At 54.2% G+C, this 17,765-nt stretch overlaps 1 protein-coding gene across 1 annotated transcript; it reads left to right on the forward strand.

Annotated features, from left to right (window-relative positions):
- The first annotated feature begins 223 nt into the window (after positions 1 to 223).
- Positions 224 to 14,921, forward strand: LOC119098359 (centrosomal protein of 63 kDa-B-like). The gene is made up of 9 exons (XM_037221279.1): positions 224 to 274; positions 1,658 to 1,759; positions 4,971 to 5,165; positions 6,061 to 6,297; positions 7,038 to 7,212; positions 7,494 to 7,637; positions 8,459 to 8,592; positions 10,483 to 10,595; positions 14,843 to 14,921. Exons 1-9 carry the CDS (start codon positions 224 to 226, stop codon positions 14,862 to 14,864), a joined length of 1,173 nt encoding a protein of 390 aa, XP_037077174.1. The 3' UTR covers positions 14,865 to 14,921.
- Positions 14,922 to 17,765: the final 2,844 nt, after the last annotated feature.

Raw genomic sequence — 17,765 nt, forward strand, 5'->3', positions numbered from 1 at the left:
GGACCAGCCCCTGACCAGCCGTGATGAGCCGTTAGGACCAGGCCCTGACAGTGACATGTGACTGGCGCTGACCGAGGCTCCGCGGCGTCAGGCGCTGGAGGAGGCCCTTCAAGAGAACGCCGATCTGGAGAGCCGCTACCGACGCGACGTCGAGCAGCTGAAGACGGTGACGGCAGAGCGCGAGCAGCAGCTGATGGAGGACGCCGAGGCGCGCCTGCGTGAAATGCAGCGCGACTGGAAGCGGCGACTGGACGAGCGCGAGCGGGCGGCGGAGGTGGGTGCGGCGGCCCTGGGTGCGGCGGCTGACCGTCCCGAGAGCGGGCGCAGAGGTGGGCGCGGCGGCCGACCGTCCCGAGAGCGGGCGGCAGAGGTGGGTGCGGCGGCCGACCGTCCCGAGAGCGGGCGCAGAGGTGGGTGCGGCGGCCGACCGTCCCGAGAGCGGGCGCAGAGGTGGGTGCGGCGGCCGACCGTCCCGAGAGCGGGCGGCAGAGGTGGGTGCGACGGCCGACCGTTCCGAGAGTGTTGCAGCACTGGTCATCCCTCATATTGTGCTCAGCAGTTGTATGTCAGAGCCGGTGCATACTGCGGATCGTGACGGCTCGAAGTGGCCCCGACGGTGAGGTGTTTTGAAATGTATCTCCTCCTGAGCAGGCTTGATCTAAAAGCAGTCGAATGCTGCGCTCATCGTTCAAACCCTCCACCTATAACGATTTATTGACTGTCGAAGTGCACTTTTGAACGGCCATCATGTTCGCAGACGTCTTACTGGACGCCACGCGAGTCTTGTTTTTCATCAGGATCGCCGTGTGATCTGTCACATAGTCATGAAGTCACCTAGGCCGCACGGCCACACCCGACACAGTCACGCGATGTCGGGTGTAGCCGTGCGGCCTGGGTGACTGTGTGACTATGTCAGGTGTGACCGAGCGGCTTTGGTGACTGTATGACTGTCGGGTATGACCGGACGGCCTGGGTGACTGCAATTATTTCGGGTGTGACCATGCGAACCTGGGTGACTGTGTTACTGTGTCGAGTGTCACTGTGCGGCCTGGGTGACTGCGTGACTGTGCGGCCTAAGTGACTGTGTGACTGTGTCTTGTGTGGACGTGCGACCTGGTGGTGTCCGCCGGCGATCGGGCCACCTGACGCTCCACTGACGCCTGCCCAGTGGCCTGGTGGTGTCAGCCGGCGGTCGGGCCACCCTACGCTCCACTGACGCCTGCCCGGTGGCCTGATGGTGTCAGCCGACGGTCGGGCCACCCGACGTTCCACTGACGCCTGCCCGGTGGCCTGGTGGTGTTCGCCAGCGGTCGGACCACCCGACGTTCCACTGACGCCTGCCCAGTGGCCTGGTGGTGTCCGCCGGCGGTCGGGCCACCCGACGTTCCACTGACGCCTGCCCGGTGGCCTGGTGGTGTCCGCCGGCGGTCGGGCCACCCGACACTCCACTGACGCCTGCCCGGTGGCCCGGTGGTGTCCGCCGGCGGTCGGGCCACCCGACGCCCGACTGACGCCTGCCCGGTGGCCTGATGGTGTCCGCCGGCGGTCGGGCCACCCGACGCCCGACTGACGCCTGCCCGGTGGCCTGATGGTGTCCGCCGGCGGTCGGGCCACCCGACGCTCCACTGACGCCTGCCCCGTGGCCTGCTCCTCCCAGGAGCGGACCGCTGCCGTCCGACAGGCGGTCGAGGTCGAGCTGCAGGCGGAGCTGACCGCCCTCAGCGACCAGCGCGCCGTCGTCGAGCAGAAGGCGGGCGAGGTAAGCCCGTCAACCGACCTAGCCGCTCGGGGAACTGTCACCAGATATTTGGTTGCACGGCTCGTTTGCCCGGATGGCGTTGGGGTCGGGTCTGCTGCTACAAGTGGTTTGCTGTGTGGTCACCGATCGCGGCATCGAAATTGTCCGGTATTCAAAATCTGGAACCTCTTCTCTCCAGCCTACCAGTCAGAGTACTTAACATATGTTATGGTACTGACGGAAAATGACTAGTGAGATGGGCAAATGACGCCATGGACACAAAGCCCCTTCGTATATGTCATGAGATTTGAGTGCTACATCTATCCACAGTGTTAAGATACATCCCATGTGACTGATACAGTTCACATTCGAAGAGAGCCCATTGCTCAAACGTTCCGTTGCAACCACGCGTCGATGTTACCCATCACCACGGGGACATGCGCTGCGTCATAGTTTTGTTTTCGCTCTCCCCACGTGTTCACAGTCCTGAGGTTTCGCGAGAGTGTTATGCCCGTGGCGTTGGCAGAGAGCCATGAATCACAGCGCTTCGGTTACCAAGATCTTCTGCCGTTGGACAAACAAACACGATGCTCTGTGGTGTGGTTGGCTAAGGCCTCTTACTGCGCTGTGGCTTATCTGGAAACACGAATCATTTTCCGCGCGCCAGCGGGGTGCTTGTTTGATAAATGCTTTATGCTTGGACAAAGGTGCAAGCGGGACACTTCGGATGTGATAGCTTGCTCTTCCTTCCAGGGTAGGCTTAGTTCAGCTTTAGGCGAACATTGCTTAATAATCCTTTACACGAACTATTCACCCGGCTCCTGGCCATGTAACATACCTTACACACGCTATTCTTGGCAAACAAGCCTATCTGCCCGACCCCTGCAACACTCAGTTCGAAACCCAGTTCATCATTGGCGTCTCTCTCGTGAAACCTATGACGTCTGATGACGTCAAATCACACCTTCATCGCCGTACCCGGCCTATCAAAGCGACGGCTGCTACCAGCGGCTTGGCACGGCTCCACATCTGTCCGTCTGCGCAGGTGGTTTCTCTTGGCGCCGGTGCCGCCCCGCAGCAGCAGCTGTGATAAACCGCGCCGGTCCCTGTGTAAATTGAACAAGCACCAAGATCAGCTAGTCGCCTGCGTTTTCGAAGCGATGAGACAAACACGCCGCCCTGCGCCGCGCGCGTGCTCGCCGGATGTTTTGAGGGTCGGCGGGCGGGCGGGCGGGGGGGTGGGGGTGGGGGGCGGGGTGGGGGAGACACACGGAAAGGTTGGCAGCGATGCATCGGCGGCAGCTGAACTTGACCTACGCTATGATCCTGTTGCGGTAGTGTCGTGTGTCAAACAACTCTCTTGTCCAATAATAACCGGATAAACTAATTCGGCGGCTGTCATTCGTATGTACGTCACAGCCGAGCTGCGATTGTCACATGACATTCCTGACTTTATCTATTCGCTTGCCGCAGATTACGGATGCACAGGGAGTTAAAAATTTTGAGCTTTGCGATGCTTTGCGTTGATGAACAATTACTAACTTTACGTCGCTTTTGTTTCGCGGTGTTCTTCATCAGAAGGTCTCTCTACTCTTTATGTCTTGACGGTGCGTACCTGCTTTCGGAACCTTTCCTCCAGGCATTTGATTAAACATTTCATAAAGCCGTCTTTCGCTTGTCCCGCATCTAGGTCACTCTGTGGCCCTGAAATGGTTTCAGGCTTACAACAACGTGTTCTCTTTTAGCGATACACTGGGCGCAAAAACCCGCTGATGTTATTAATGCTACTGTCATTGTCAAACGAAATAACGAAACACCTCATGAATGTGTCGCTTTCCTTAACTCCGTCGTGACACCGTTTGTATTCCTGATGCGGTTAAATCTAAATCCTGTTTCTGTACGAACCATAAAAAATAGTCGTTGGTCTCCTAAAGTGCCCCGGTCTTGTGCATAACTTCGTCAATTTTCAAAATCAAAGGCTCGCATGTCGCATCTCATCATCTCTTGCATCTCCCAGCATCTCGCATGATATATCTGACTGTTAACATGACTGTTTAGGCAACTTTCCAAGCACGTAGCAATAGACAAGCCCTTTTGCAAGCCGGAAAGATCGAGGACTAAGCATGACCACTCCAAGACTAAGATTCGATGCGTTGGTCAGCGCTGGTCACTACTGCGAGCGGAACGATCTTACCTCAGCTTCTCTACCCGGCTGCACAGTGCGCCTTGAATCGATGGAAATTTGTACAAACGTTACCAGTTTTGCTTCTCGCGTTGCCGTTTCTTCGCTGACCATCTTTACCTGGGTGTCAGCAACTGTATTTATCAGTCGAACACATCACACACTGCAGTGTGTGATGCTGCTTCAAGTCGACAATGGCAGACGTAGAACTGACATTTTATATGCACACAAATCAACACGCATCCCATCGATATCCGGGGGTCGTTATCTGGCACAGAGTTGAGCGCATAGTGACGTTGCCAACTGGGACGCAGCAGTTTTGATGCCAACGACTTCCTGAAAGTAAATCCGAGGCGCTATTGGAAGGGTCTTCATCAATCACGGTTAATATTAATGAAATTGTTAGTGATTTGCAAAGCTAAGGTAAGATCATTGCTAAGGTACATGTGCGTATGCGTGTGCTTGCGTACGTGCGTGCGTGTGCGTGTGTGCGTGTGTGTGTGGCACATGTGAAAAATAGGCGATGAATGAGCCGTAGAACACGTCATGTACCAACTCGGACTCGGTTTGACCAGAGCTGCTGATCAGTGCAAGGCTTAGTGTTAGGTTTAGATAGTTTCTGTTGCTCGCTTGCTTTGTACATAAAAGGCCATGTTTTGGTGTTCTTTTGGTTAAACAAACTAAAGTCAAGGCCGCGATCACGTGATGTCAGACGACAGGACGGTTATCGCCGGGTATCTTTCGTCGATCCCGAATTTCAGGAACCAAGGGGATGTGCAAGCCGACCGCGATCAATTATTTTATCAGTAGCGTAGGAACGGTCTGGGACTGCACGCCACAGCCAACTTAATTCTGTTCCACCACCTGTTAGCAGATCCTCGGCCAGCATGCAGTCGGGGAGCCAAAATCAACACCGTGATCAGGCTAAAGCGGTCCCCAGATCTGCTATCCCCAGCGGGCCGCAGGTCCGTGAAGGCGACGGCTTCGGAGCAGGCTGGACGCAGTGGTTCCGCTGCCGACCAACAGATGCCTCTGTGCGTCGTCGGCCAGGTGGAGCTGCTGCGCTCGTTCGAGGCGGAAGTGGTCCAGCTACGCGGACTGACACATGAGCTGATGCGCGAGCTGCGCGTCGGCAACCGCCAGGTGGAGATGGCCAAGATGCAGGAGGCGCTGGTGACCGACGAGAACCAACGGCTCAACGAGCTGGTCAGGAAGCAGACCAACACCATCAACAGCATACAGAAGGTAAGCGTGCCGGACTCGGCAGCACCATGGAGGGTGTGCGTGTCGGCCTCGGCAGCACCATGGAGACAGTGCGCGTCGGCCTCGACAGCACCATGGAGAGAGTGCGTGCCGGCCCCGGCAGCACCATGGAGAGAGTGCGTGTCGGCCTCGGCAGCACCATGGAGATAATGTGTGTCGGCCTCGGCAGCACCATGGATAGTGTGTGCGCCGGCCTCGGGAGCACCATGGAGAGAGTGCGTGTTGGCCCCGGCAGCACCATGGATAGTGTGTGCGCCGGCCTCGGCAGCACCATGGAGAGTGTGCGTGTCGGCCTCGGCAGCACCATGGAAATAATGTGTGTCGGCCTCGGCAGCACCATGGAGTGTGCCTGCCGTTCTGACGTTCTTTATGGCCTAGTGGAGACACCACTGGCTTTTATTTCCGCACGTTGCAGGGTAGAGAGAAGGTGGATCGGGTGAAAACTAGCGACACAAATATGGATTAGCTTTACTTGTGTTTCGTTGGGTGCCCGTGCGTGTATTGTTTCTTAACATGGTTGAGAGCATTGAGAGGATTTATTGAACTGACGACTTACTGTGTCACGGTGGTGGGGAATCTCGTACTGTGATATGAAGTCCTTGTGACAGATGCACAAGATATAGTGTGTTTGTCTCGTTATCCGCGAGAGAAATTGCACAATTCACGGAGCATTGGTAAGCGCTCAGGCGGGGGTGTTATTATCTATAGATGATGTATTTTCAGTCAAATATTAACTTCTACGGCATGCTTCAACTTTGAGTACGAGGCAGCGCCAATCCGCGGGCCCACCGTTTCCGGCGCATTTTTGGGAGGTGTGGCCATGAGCTGCTCGCCCAGTGCACTAGAGTGATTCGGCGACGTACACCGGTGCCAACAGGAGCTTCAGAAAGCCCGCCAGCAGTCGGAGACGGAGCTGGAGCAGACGCGCTCGTCGCTGACGGCTGAGTGGGAGGACCGGGTGCGGGCGGAGCGGAGCCGGCTCAAGACCGAGCTGGACACCCTGCATGCTGAGGAGAAACACCTGGCTGTTGAGTCGACCCGCCTCCGGCTGGAGCAGGAGATCCAGACGCTGCGGCAGGAGGGCGAGCAGCGGGTCCACAGGCTGGAGCAGGAGGTGAGCGCTGGACCCACAGGCTGGAGCAGGTGAGCACCGAGTCCATAGGCTGGAGCAGGAGGTGAGTACCGGGCCTACATGCGGGAGCAGGAGGTGAGTACCGGGCCTACATGCGGGAGCAGGAGGTGGATACAGGGTATATAGGCTGGAGCAAGAGGCGAGTAACGGGTCCACGGCACGGGCTGCAGGAGGAGGGCAAGTTCCTGCTCAAGGGCTGAGGCGGGGAGGCGAGCACCTGTTCCACGGGCTGGGGCGGGTGGGAGAGTACCCGTTCCACAGACTGGATGAAGAAGGAGAGCACTTGTTCCACGGGCTGGGGCGGGAAGGAGAGAACCCGTTCCACGGGCTGAGGCGGGAAGAACGAGTACCTGCTCCACGGCTGATGCCAGGAGACCGGCCGAGCGAGGAAGCAGATTGTCATACATCGGTATATCTCCACCTAAGTAGCTATAGAAAGTTGTCGATTAGCCCTCTATAATAGGTATCAGATTTTGTCTTAGAGGCTATTTGATATTCCCATGGACTAAGTTAGGAAGCTTGCAAGCTGTTGTACCTATATAATGCAAACAAATAGTCTCATTCCTGTTGTACGACCAAAACACATCCAGCATAATGCTAGAAAATGACTTTGCGTGTACCATGCTGATTATGCAGAACGCTGAAGATGGGGTCTACTTAGTTGCCTTGTTACCATTGCGCTCCAGAGACATCCGTAAATGTGTTATGGTATGTTGTTGCAGCTGAGCGTAGTCCGAGAAGAGCTCGTGCAAAAGGATGCGACACATCAGGCTGACCCTGAGCGGACACAAAAGGAGGCGAATGGCGCTATTGACCTCCTCAAAGAAAAACTGCAACCACTGAGCGATGCACCGCAGTCCGCGACGACAGTCCTGTCGGTTCGGGAAGAAGACATAGGTGTGTGATGTTCGTGTGCGTGTTATTTCTAGACTACCCGGGTGGATGTCAGTGCCACGCCGGAATTCCAAGAATATAGCACATGGTGCAAGTTGCCCTTATAATAGGATGCGTCTGGTTATTACATGTCCTTGGCATTGATAGACCATAGCAGAGTAGAGAATCTGGCCATCCTTATAATTTCACAAATTACGTAGAGCAGCTATCTTTCCATGCTTCCTTCATCGAGCTACACACTCCAGTTGGCAGCACGATTGTCTAACTTGGTCTCCCGACGACAGACTCCTCACCGCTGGCGAACGGACGCAGCAGTGGGACGGACGAGGACGAAGAAGGAGACGATGCTGAAGAGGACGATGACTTTGACGAGGAGGACTCCGAGGCGGCCGGAGAGGAGATTCGGCGAAAACACCGGCGAGACCTTGGTGAGGTCACCTTTATAGCCGGCCCAGCTCACCGAGCAGCCTCCAGAGATCAGCGGCGCGAATGCTAGGCCTGCTTCCGGAGACCGCGAGCAGCAGCTTAAATAAAAGGCCTACCCACGTCAGGGATCAACTGGCCGTTAGGTGTGAACTGATCCCGATGCAGCGCTAACAACCGAAACGACATACCTGACTTTATTTGGGCTTCAGCGCGCTGTGAATGCGTGGTCACGTGGCGTTCATTAAAGAGTCATTTGCAACATTTTGATGTGCTATGTCGGCGAAGATCCAAGGAGTCCTTGGAACATTCACTTATAATCAACTCAGACCTGAAGAACAGCACAGCCGGCACAGCCTCAGCTGCTCCAAACTGCCGTGGTGTTTTGCTTAGGGCACTGGCCTCGTAATAACGCAACTATATAATTCATAGAAATCACAAAAGACATGGAGACGACTCAAGAACACTGTAAGCAATAACATAATTCAATAAGGCATTTAAAAATACCATTGAAGAAAACAAACAGACGCGGCCGCCGACACCCGTACTCTAAATGGATGTGAGTCATTGAATTGGTATGAGTCATTGAATTGATATGAGTCATGGACTGAGTGTATCATCGAATGGGTATGACTCATTAAATGTGCACGAGTCATTGAATGAGTATGAGTCATTGAATGCGTATGTCGTTGAATGGTTATGATTCATTGAATTGACCTGAGCCATTGAATTGTTATCAACCATTGAATTGTTATGAGTCATGGCTCACAATCTGCACGTCCCTCAAAGTGAGCTCCAGTTGTAAGTACGGCGCGTCCTGCGGCAGAGCACCTGCTACGCGGCAGCCAAGACCAGCGGGCCGCCCTGCAGGCTCTGTTGCAGACATACGAGACCCGCGCGGCGCAGACCCAGCAGCAGCTGCGCATGGCACACGCCGAGAGAAGCCGTCCCGATGCTCAGGTACGGTGTGATCAGGCTTGGGCACCGCTGAGCACGCCCGCTCAGGTACGGCCTGAGCACGGCTGAGCACGCCCACTCAGGTACGGTCTGATCAGGTTTGAGCACGGCTGAGCACGCCCGCTCAGGTACGGTCTGAGCACGGCTGAGCACTGCTGAGCACGCCCGCTCAGGTACGGTCTAGGCACGGCTGAGCACACCCGCTCAGGCAGGGTGCGAATCAAGGTTGTTCTCCAAGCATCGCGGAACGTGCGCCCCCCCCCCCCCGCCTCTCACCCCCACACCCATCGGCCGCACCGACAACTCGAGAACGATGGACAATGGCTCACCTCCACGCGGACGAACGTGAGCGTGGAAACGCTTTGGAAAAGACTGTCATCCGGTGTCACTGCAGCTTATCCGTGTATCCGTTTGTCTGGCCGTGTAGCAGTTCGCATCCAAAATACATTTTGATAGGAAAGCTGGGCACGAAGGTTTGCATTCAAACAACAGGTTAGGTACCATCGATGCTCCCTTGCAACATGCCGGTTGACACTGGCGGCTTTATTGTTCCTTCTAATCGACTAGCCCAACGAACTCGAAAAGGTCTTGAAACACCAGAAGAACACGGCTGGGGCTGAGATGTGCTGTTCGATTAACTTTTTTGTAATTTTTAATAATATAATTATAACAAATATATAAATAAGGTAATAAAATAAATGACATTTTTGTTATTATAATGATCATAATTAATTTATCCGCGATTTATAAACAGATGCAGGTGACAATAGGAACCTAAACCTCCTTAATTACCGCCGAGCGGAGACCGTTTCCGAGTAGCAAAGCTGCGAGCGCCCCAGACGAATTCGCTCGCTTTCCGCCGCACCCCGTGGGGCCTTTAACGTTGACCTTCTCTGGGTGGCCGCATTACGGTCCGCGGCCGGGGTATGTGCTCAGGTCTCGGATCGTTACTCGCCAGTCCCGCGCCGTTTAATGGCCGGGCGGGGCCTGCGCCGACAGTTATCGCATGCCATCCGTCGGCGGGTACGACCCAGACGTCCCGTCGGCTCGAGCACGCCCTGGCGCGAGCGTGGTGCCGACGCCAGCTTGGAAAGTGGTGTGACTCCCGCTTTGCTGCCGATAGACTTGTTGAAGCTTTTTATGTTACGTACTGTGATGCGGCCGCACGCAGATTCAGACCTGTTGTAGCGTTTTTTTTTTTAAACTTCGGGCTTCTGTTTTCCTACGTTGTCGTTCGTATCATTGTGGTGCACTTACCGCTCCTGATCAACATATCTTCTGCCCCCTTCTCCGCTAGCCTGTTCTGTCTCCGCTCGTGCTAACGCTCCTCTCCAAAAGCAACAGGTCAAATGAAAAAACTTGAGGTGTGTGTATCCGGACCAGTGGGGCCAACACAGCCCGGTCGGACGGGCTTGCGGTACCGGCGAGACACAGCTGTCGCTCCGATCTAGTGAATGGGGAAATTCGTTGGCTGCTTTGACTTCGTGAGGTGATTTCACAGCTGTTATGACTTCATTACTGCAGTGGCCTAGCAACTCCATAAAGTTGGATGCCTGCAATGACTTGTAAACGGTAATAGTATGTGCATGACTGCACAACTTTGACGCTGTGGTGACTTTCCGAACGAGGATGGTTGTGACCAGGCACCCTGTCCCTGACCCCGCCGCCCCGTGCCCTGACTCCTGCCGCCCCGTACCCTGACCCCTGCCACCCCGTACCTTGACCCTTGCCGCTCCGTGCCCTGACCCTGCCGCCCCGAGCCCTGACCCCCGTTGCTCCGTGCCCTGACCTTGCCGCCCGTGCCCTGACCCTGCCGCCCGTGCCCTGACCCTGCCGCCCGTGCCCTGACCCTGCCGTCCCGTGCCCTGACCCCTGCCGCGCTGTGCCCTGCAGCCGGAGCGGCCGGTGGCAGGCGCCGCTCGACTGGCGGCCGTGCTGACGGCCCTGCAGGAGTGCGGCGACCAGCTGGTGCGGCTCATCGCCGCCCGAGACGAGCAGCGGCTGAGGTCAGTGCGCGTGCTGGTGCCGGCCCGCGTGCGCCAGCTGACCGGCGACCGCGCGCCCTCCTAGCGGCCACGCGCCGCCCCCACACGCCGGGCAAACGGGTACACGACTGCACTGAGCAGTATGCCGGCTACACCGGTATCGATGTTCGAACACGAGGGAGGTCCACGGGCACGGGTAAAGAAGCTCCGCGGGTGTGAACACCACCCCAGCTTGGTTGTCCGTACGAAACGTCAGGCACGGACCTGGGCGTCCGTGGGGAGCTTGAACCCCTGGGTGACGGGTGACGACCGCCTGGTAAAGCACGCAAGGGAGGCTGCTGTGGGTCGGATGGGGGTGATGAACTCCGGCACTACTTCAGACCCTGCCGCCTGCGATCATCTCCCCACATGCCCAACGCTCTGTGCACATGGGTTCGCACCAGGTGGCTGTGCCCGCACAGTCCGCGCGCGCGCGCGTGTGCCCTTCTCGTGTCGCCTCTGACTGTGACGTCCGCTTCAAGGCCGCGCTGCGTGTTACTGCGCCTGTCTGTATACTCATTAGCTTATAACCAGTGGGCGAGGACAGTAGTTAGTCATGTTCACCCAGAGCTCGCAGCGGTGCCACTCGTCCTGGTGACGGTAGAGTGTAATCAGGCAGCGTCAGGCATCTGCCAAATGTGATCACTGTTCGTTGATAGAGGCACGTTGACTTAGCAAATTTGACGTGTTTTGTGTTATGTGCTCTACTCAGTGGACATCATCGTGAAACATTTTGATAGCGAATGAATAAACCTCGGTCAGTCTGATCTTGTAAGCAGTTGGAAGAATGCACGGAGGCAACGTAGCTGGAACATAAAATGCGCGTCATAACGCTGTCTGCCGGACCATCTGACTTGTAAAAAGTTGCTGCGCTGCTATAGTGGCTTGCCGTTTGCTTTGACAACAGTTTCAGTTCGCTCAACTCAATGATCTGGTCGTCGATTCAAACAAAAATCAGCATATACCTTATCCTACCCTCGAACAGACCGGTTCAGTGCACATGCTGTTGGCTTCCCGACAGCTCACTGGAACTCAGCTTCTTCTCCCAGTTTGGGATCCTGGGAGCCATACCTTGTTCCCACTCACGAGCAGCGCCGTCTTGTCTACCACGCCCTCCGATGCGCCTAACACTACCAGGGAGCCGACAGCCTACAAACACTGCAGTCCACGTCCATTCTCTCTGGTGGCTGGCTCCTTGCGCAACTCGCTCATAGCCTCACACACTCTCTGCTTCACTCGACCTACGTGGGTCTCCATCTTTCTTGTCCTGAAGTCGCATTGCCCTCATTCTTCAAATGTCCTCATGTGCACCGACGCAGTCCCTCCCTCGGACCCGCACCACTGCCGCTCCTTCGCAGTCTACCGTGCACCGACGCAGCCCCTCCCTCGGACCCGCACCACTGCCGCTCCTTCGCAGTCTACAGTGCACCAGCCGCGTCCCGAACGATAGTGGCCACCAGCGCAGGTGCATGCTCAACAACTAAAGCGCATGGGCAGAGGCAGTCGTTCGGCAACGGTGGTCAAGGAGCTGGACATAGCAACGAAACCCCTGTAAGCTGCTTTGGGTTTTGCATGGCTCCATTCCAAGTAAAAGCAACAGCTTAACTCACAGTAGCATGCCGCACGTGTATTTCCTATCCTATGGCTTTGTGGTGTCTTAACGCGCAGCGCTCTCAGTTGCTTCGTGATTGTACTTCGTAAGGTGAATGTCTTATGGTTAGTGTAGGCACACCTTGCATATATATTTATATGCATATGTTTATTCATTTATATGTTCATATATATATATATATATATATATATATATATATATATATATATATATATATACGCATATCCATTTGGCACGTAAAACTCATGCTACACATCAGGGTGCCGTGTGGTTCTACAACGCGACATGTCTTCCAATAAACCTTCTGTGCGTTTTCTCGCCCGTGCATGCGGCAGGCAAACACTTAAAATGACTGCTTTAGCGGATTTTTTACCGACGTTTTAGCTTGACTTCGGTTTTTCATTGTCCATCCCATCGTATTGATTTAAGGCCCGCTTTCCTATCTTCATTTGCACCTTTTATTTTAGCTGTAGCTCATTGTATTGTTGTCTTCATCGCAAACAATAAAGGCCATTTTTTAACACGCGCCCGGCTGGCCGGGCTAGATACCCTTCGCTCGGGTGGGGGCGGGGAGGGGGGGGGATTTGACCCCCTCCTGAGATATCGGGAACTAAGAAAGCTAGAGACACCAAATTTGTAGGGTGTGTTAATCTGTACGTGAGCTCACTTAGGTCAAAGTTTCAGGTTCCAAGGTTATGATTTTCGGGTCAAAAAAGGTCAAACAAGGTCAAGTTCCAGGTTGGTCTCCAAAGTGCCCCCCGAACCTACATAACCGTTTCTAAGCAAAAGGTCGCATGCTCATTCAAGGTCAGTGACCTAGTTTGACCTTTTGGAGGTCAAGGTGACCAAAATCATGCAAGATTGCTTTGAGTTTTACATCTGTCTAAGCAACAAAGATTACGTTAGGCAGTATGTGCCTAAAACAAAATATTGACCCGGGTCATCGTATGCCAATGACCTATTCTTACCTCTAAGTAGTCCATGGAAGATGTAGAATGCGGTTCCTGCTATCAATAAATTCGAAATGAGCACCAGAAACCATCCCATACAGCAAGCCCTAGAGCAACAAAACAGGTTGCTTTTGACCTTGGTGTGACCTTTATACCTGACCTTAGGTCAATGCAATTTGATCATTCAACTGTTGTGTTGCCTGAGAAAGCAGCATCTCAGAGATGTATGAATTCGTCTGACATTCCGTTGCTGGATCAGATTGAAGGATTCCCTAGAAATTGCCTCTGCTGAAACCATGGCCTGGCTTTGACCTGTTATAGGTCAGTGATCTTAGAAGGGAAACCTAAATTTTTGATGCCTAACGATCCGCTATTCAATTGTCCACAGCTAAGCAAAATTTGGCGTGGCTACGGCGCGCCGTTCGGAAACCATTTTGGAAAAACCTTCGAGGGGGTGGTCAGTTTGACCACCACCCGAGCACGTGTTAAAGCACAGAGGGTGTGAACTAATGATGCAAATCTCCTCGAAAACAGTCCCTCGTCATCCTTTTACCCTCATGCTCTTACTAATACCTTGTCTTTATGGGTAGGCTTAACACGGCATTGCAACTGCGACACAACTAATCGAGCTACTCAGCGATTTTGATTCAGATTTCCACGTGCTTTTAGACCCTGGGGTTGGATGCTATTTGGTGGCATGCGTTTTGATCCGATTTCATGTGAATGTTAAGTGATGAATATAAGACGTCTGACCTCTGTATTTGATGTCGGATTTTTGGTTCCTATTACACATGGACCCGGATGGCAGCCCGGAAGACGTTATTCGGTTTTTGATGGGTCAGAAGTCGTAAGGGTATATTGTGATAAAGAAGCCAGCCAGAGAAAGCATAGGGCTCTGACCATGGGGCGCCTATGGCCGGAGTGTCGCCGATTTATTGGGTTCATATAGGGTAAAACTCGTTCCTGGAAAATTACGTCGGAACCTGTTTTCGGAATGGCATTGAGCAACTGTGAAATATAGTCCTACACAACAAAGGCTACCCTAGTTTCTTGCCGACCCCTCAGTTAACGCGACTTTTTTCTTTCCGTGTTCACCACGAAAGACAACAGAAAATCAGTTACTCGAATTGTGAGCTAGAATGATGGTTGCTATGTATGTTCTCTCCTTAGTGACAGGCTTGCGTTTATTACAACCTGAGCACATTACACAGCTGTTTGTTGTCTATATTGAACACGCTGCATGTACAATATATCCATATATACACATCTATATGCAATAACACGGCTTCTATCTAAACCGAAACGCTCGATCGGCTCTGTGTTTTTGTTCCTTGAACGATGGTGCATAACATTGTATTTGAGCTGTGTTGCGAGATACGCTTTTTATGCCGCATCTTCTTGGCATGGGCAAGCCTCGGTTACGCTTTGTCTTTGCTACCCAATCATGTAAGACCATAGGAGACCAATGATAATTTTGTTCTTTTTCCTTTCAGTGCGTAATTTTTTATTCTGAGTATTGAGCTGCGCGATGCGTGCCAGCTGATGCTGACTTCAATTTAGTGACACATGATTAAAGTCGACATACGGTACATCCAAGCTCATAGACCGTGCAGGATAGCAGCCCGAGAGGGTGACACAATCTGACCTGACGGTGGTGTTTTCGCCAGGGGAGTCTGTCCGTGCAGCTGAGCTGCGGCGGTGCGAGCTGTCCGAGAGACCTACGGCGGCGGCCATCGTCTGGAGACGACACCCCAGCTCGGGGGGGGGGGGGGGGGGGGCGGCGCCGGCCGCAGCGCGCTGGCTCAGACAGCCGGCAGTCGCCGGCCGGCTCGGCCGACATTGCCATGCAGCACGCGGCCCCGCATCAATGCCGGCATCCTCGGCACGTCATAAGCCGGCGGCCATATCAGCCGGCGAGCCGCCCGCTCCGCCAGGAGGGGGCGCCTGCCGCGGATGAGCCAGCGACCGGAAACGGACCGCTTCCGAGTGGACACGCGGCCGATAGAGGCTGCCGTGTTGGTGGCTGTCGCGGCTCGTCAACCTGGCCAAGGGTCGATCACTCGTGTTGTGCTGCGTAGGCGCTGTTGAGCTTGTGTTGCGCCAGTGATCTTCACGCGTGCTGCTACAGTCGTGCGCGCATGGATGCGCCTCTTTGTACTCTCTTTTATACCGCACAGGTTATGACTAGAACAAGCTGTGTGTTTGTGCAGACCGGACGTAATGGTTGGTCTTTCAGTGAACGCCCGGTAGGGTCAAAGAAATCTACGTGTCTTGATACATCCAAGTCATAACTAAATCGTGTCTTTTTGGTGGGAGGAATAAATGAGTACTGGGTTTGATATCGGAACAAAATTGCAGCTGCTGAGGCGAAGATAGAAAAGATATTGTGGCACCATGCCAACAGGGAACTACCTAAGCTGTAACACATATTCAGATCAGTTACGACGCCTTTAAATTCTGGAATGGCCAGTATGCACCACTACGAATATGCAAGAGACCAAGAACTAAGAAAATAACACAAATGGACGGTATTTTCAGGATATTTAAATGGGCTGGTAAGAATGGACGGGTGCCTTTGGTTTAGTGTATCCTGTACTGGTTCGGCATGAAATGACAAACAAACAAAAACGCATGACAAGACAGCTGGTGATAACGCAGGCGGTATCGCACACGGTGCGTCGTCGGCGACGACGCACCGCCCACCGGCCGCCGAGCTGTCGCTGGCAGCAGCGCCGATGACGTCATCAGCGGTCGCCGTCTGGGGGTGCTGCGACGCGGTCGGGCCCGCTGCCAGGCTGGTGACGCTGGTCGGTGGCGAGCGAGATCTGACAGCGCATCTGACAGGCGGTGATTGGCTCGGGTCCGTCTCTGGAGATGGCTTATATCCCGGGCTGCTCAGCGGAATAGCGTGACCTGTACGGTACCGCAAGGCATTTCACACAGATACCTTGTCAACCGGAAATCAGACATGTTGCACTAGTGGGTGTCAGGAACACCACAAGTACGTAACCGGTAAAAGCTGGAAGATCTGTGTATGTCGGGGACATCAGCCTTGCTTTCGACGTTGCGCGTGGAGCCTACGCTGGATCTCCTGCGTGATATTTGCCTTCTGAAACAACTTTCATGCCGCTGTCAATAACACAGCGGCAGTGTACGGCACAACAGCAAACTGGACGAACGTTCCTCATCGGCTGTGGCAGCAGCGCCAGCCGTCCGTGGCGCGGCCGTCCAGAGAGGAGCCGCTACCTCCAGTCCCTCCCCCCCCCCCCCCCACACACACTCACAATCCCTCTGCCGGTGGCGGGGAATCCGCAGACACGTGTCAGCCTATCACCCGAGGTCGACTCCTGGCTCACGCTATGTCCTCGTGAAAGCGAGATACTGGATCCTGGTTCTATCTGGTTCTTTCATGAATACTCACTGCTGGTTCCTGGATCCCATTCGTTGTTTTGCAGACACCGAACTGAGTTCCTACCTCTCATTGGGTCTCACTGGGCCTTTCAAGCACAGGAATGGTGTTTCTGGCTCCCGGTGGCTTCTTAACAAAACCAGCGCGTTTCCCATTTATTTTCCACAAGCACCCGATGTTTGTTCCTTGTTCTCGCGGGCTCTGTCACAAACATCAGGCTCGGGTCACTTGTTTCTGATGATTCCATCACACGGACTTGAATCTGTTTATTAGTTCACCTGAGCTTCCCACAAGCATCAGGTCTTAGTTTTTGGTTCGGGTTTTTGTGATCGGCTCACTCATAAAATACCAGTTCCCGGCACTTGCTTCTAATTGGATCAACCGTGAACACCAGCTCAGTCTACTAATTGCCACTTATCTACCATTGATAGCATGCCGCCTGAAACGAACGAGGCACGTTGATTCAAGTGAAGCAAGAACGTGTCATGCATGTCCAGCAACGCATCTCCCATACAGTGATATAGTGATATCAGTCATAACGGAATCACAGCGTGGTCAAGGCGGAACTCGTGAAAGTCATGTCTAGCAATGTCTATCTCACTTAACCCAAGCAAGCTGCACGCACCACTTGTTATTATTTTCTATAGTATCCTGCTGACAAAACCGCAGGTTTCATCACATGCCGGTGGCATATAGATCAGGCTTCAGTCAGGTATCGGTGCCTGCTGTTCAAGCCGGTTTGGCCGAGCGGTGGGCGCCGTGGGAGCCGCGGCCAGCGCTCCGAGGGGACCGTCACCATTACACGCAGAGTGGACCGCTGCTCAACTCTACAATGGGACAAACAAACGGGGCAATGATAAAGGCTGGCTCTGGCTGGCTCTGGCTGACATCCGTCGTCACTTGGTGGTTTCTCGCCGCCCAGTCAGGTTTGCTTGAACTGTGCTTGAACTGCCCGGTATGCCTGGAATGATGTGTTGCTATAATTGTACAGCATAGGTCCTACCTGCGCGGCCACCATGATTATCATGCCTCTGACCATCAATAAACCATGCTGAGGGATGCCCAAATCCCTGGCTACGGCGACCATGCATGCACACGCACACACGCACACACACACAGCTCTCCAAACAAACACCGCACGTCAGCGCTCAACGAAAACAGGCGGTAACGACGCGATCAGG

Source organism: Pollicipes pollicipes, unplaced genomic scaffold (genome assembly GCF_011947565.3).
Source record: "Pollicipes pollicipes isolate AB1234 unplaced genomic scaffold, Ppol_2.1 Scaffold_4740;HRSCAF=5597_pilon_pilon_pilon, whole genome shotgun sequence".
NCBI lineage: Eukaryota > Metazoa > Arthropoda > Thecostraca > Pollicipedomorpha > Pollicipedidae > Pollicipes > Pollicipes pollicipes.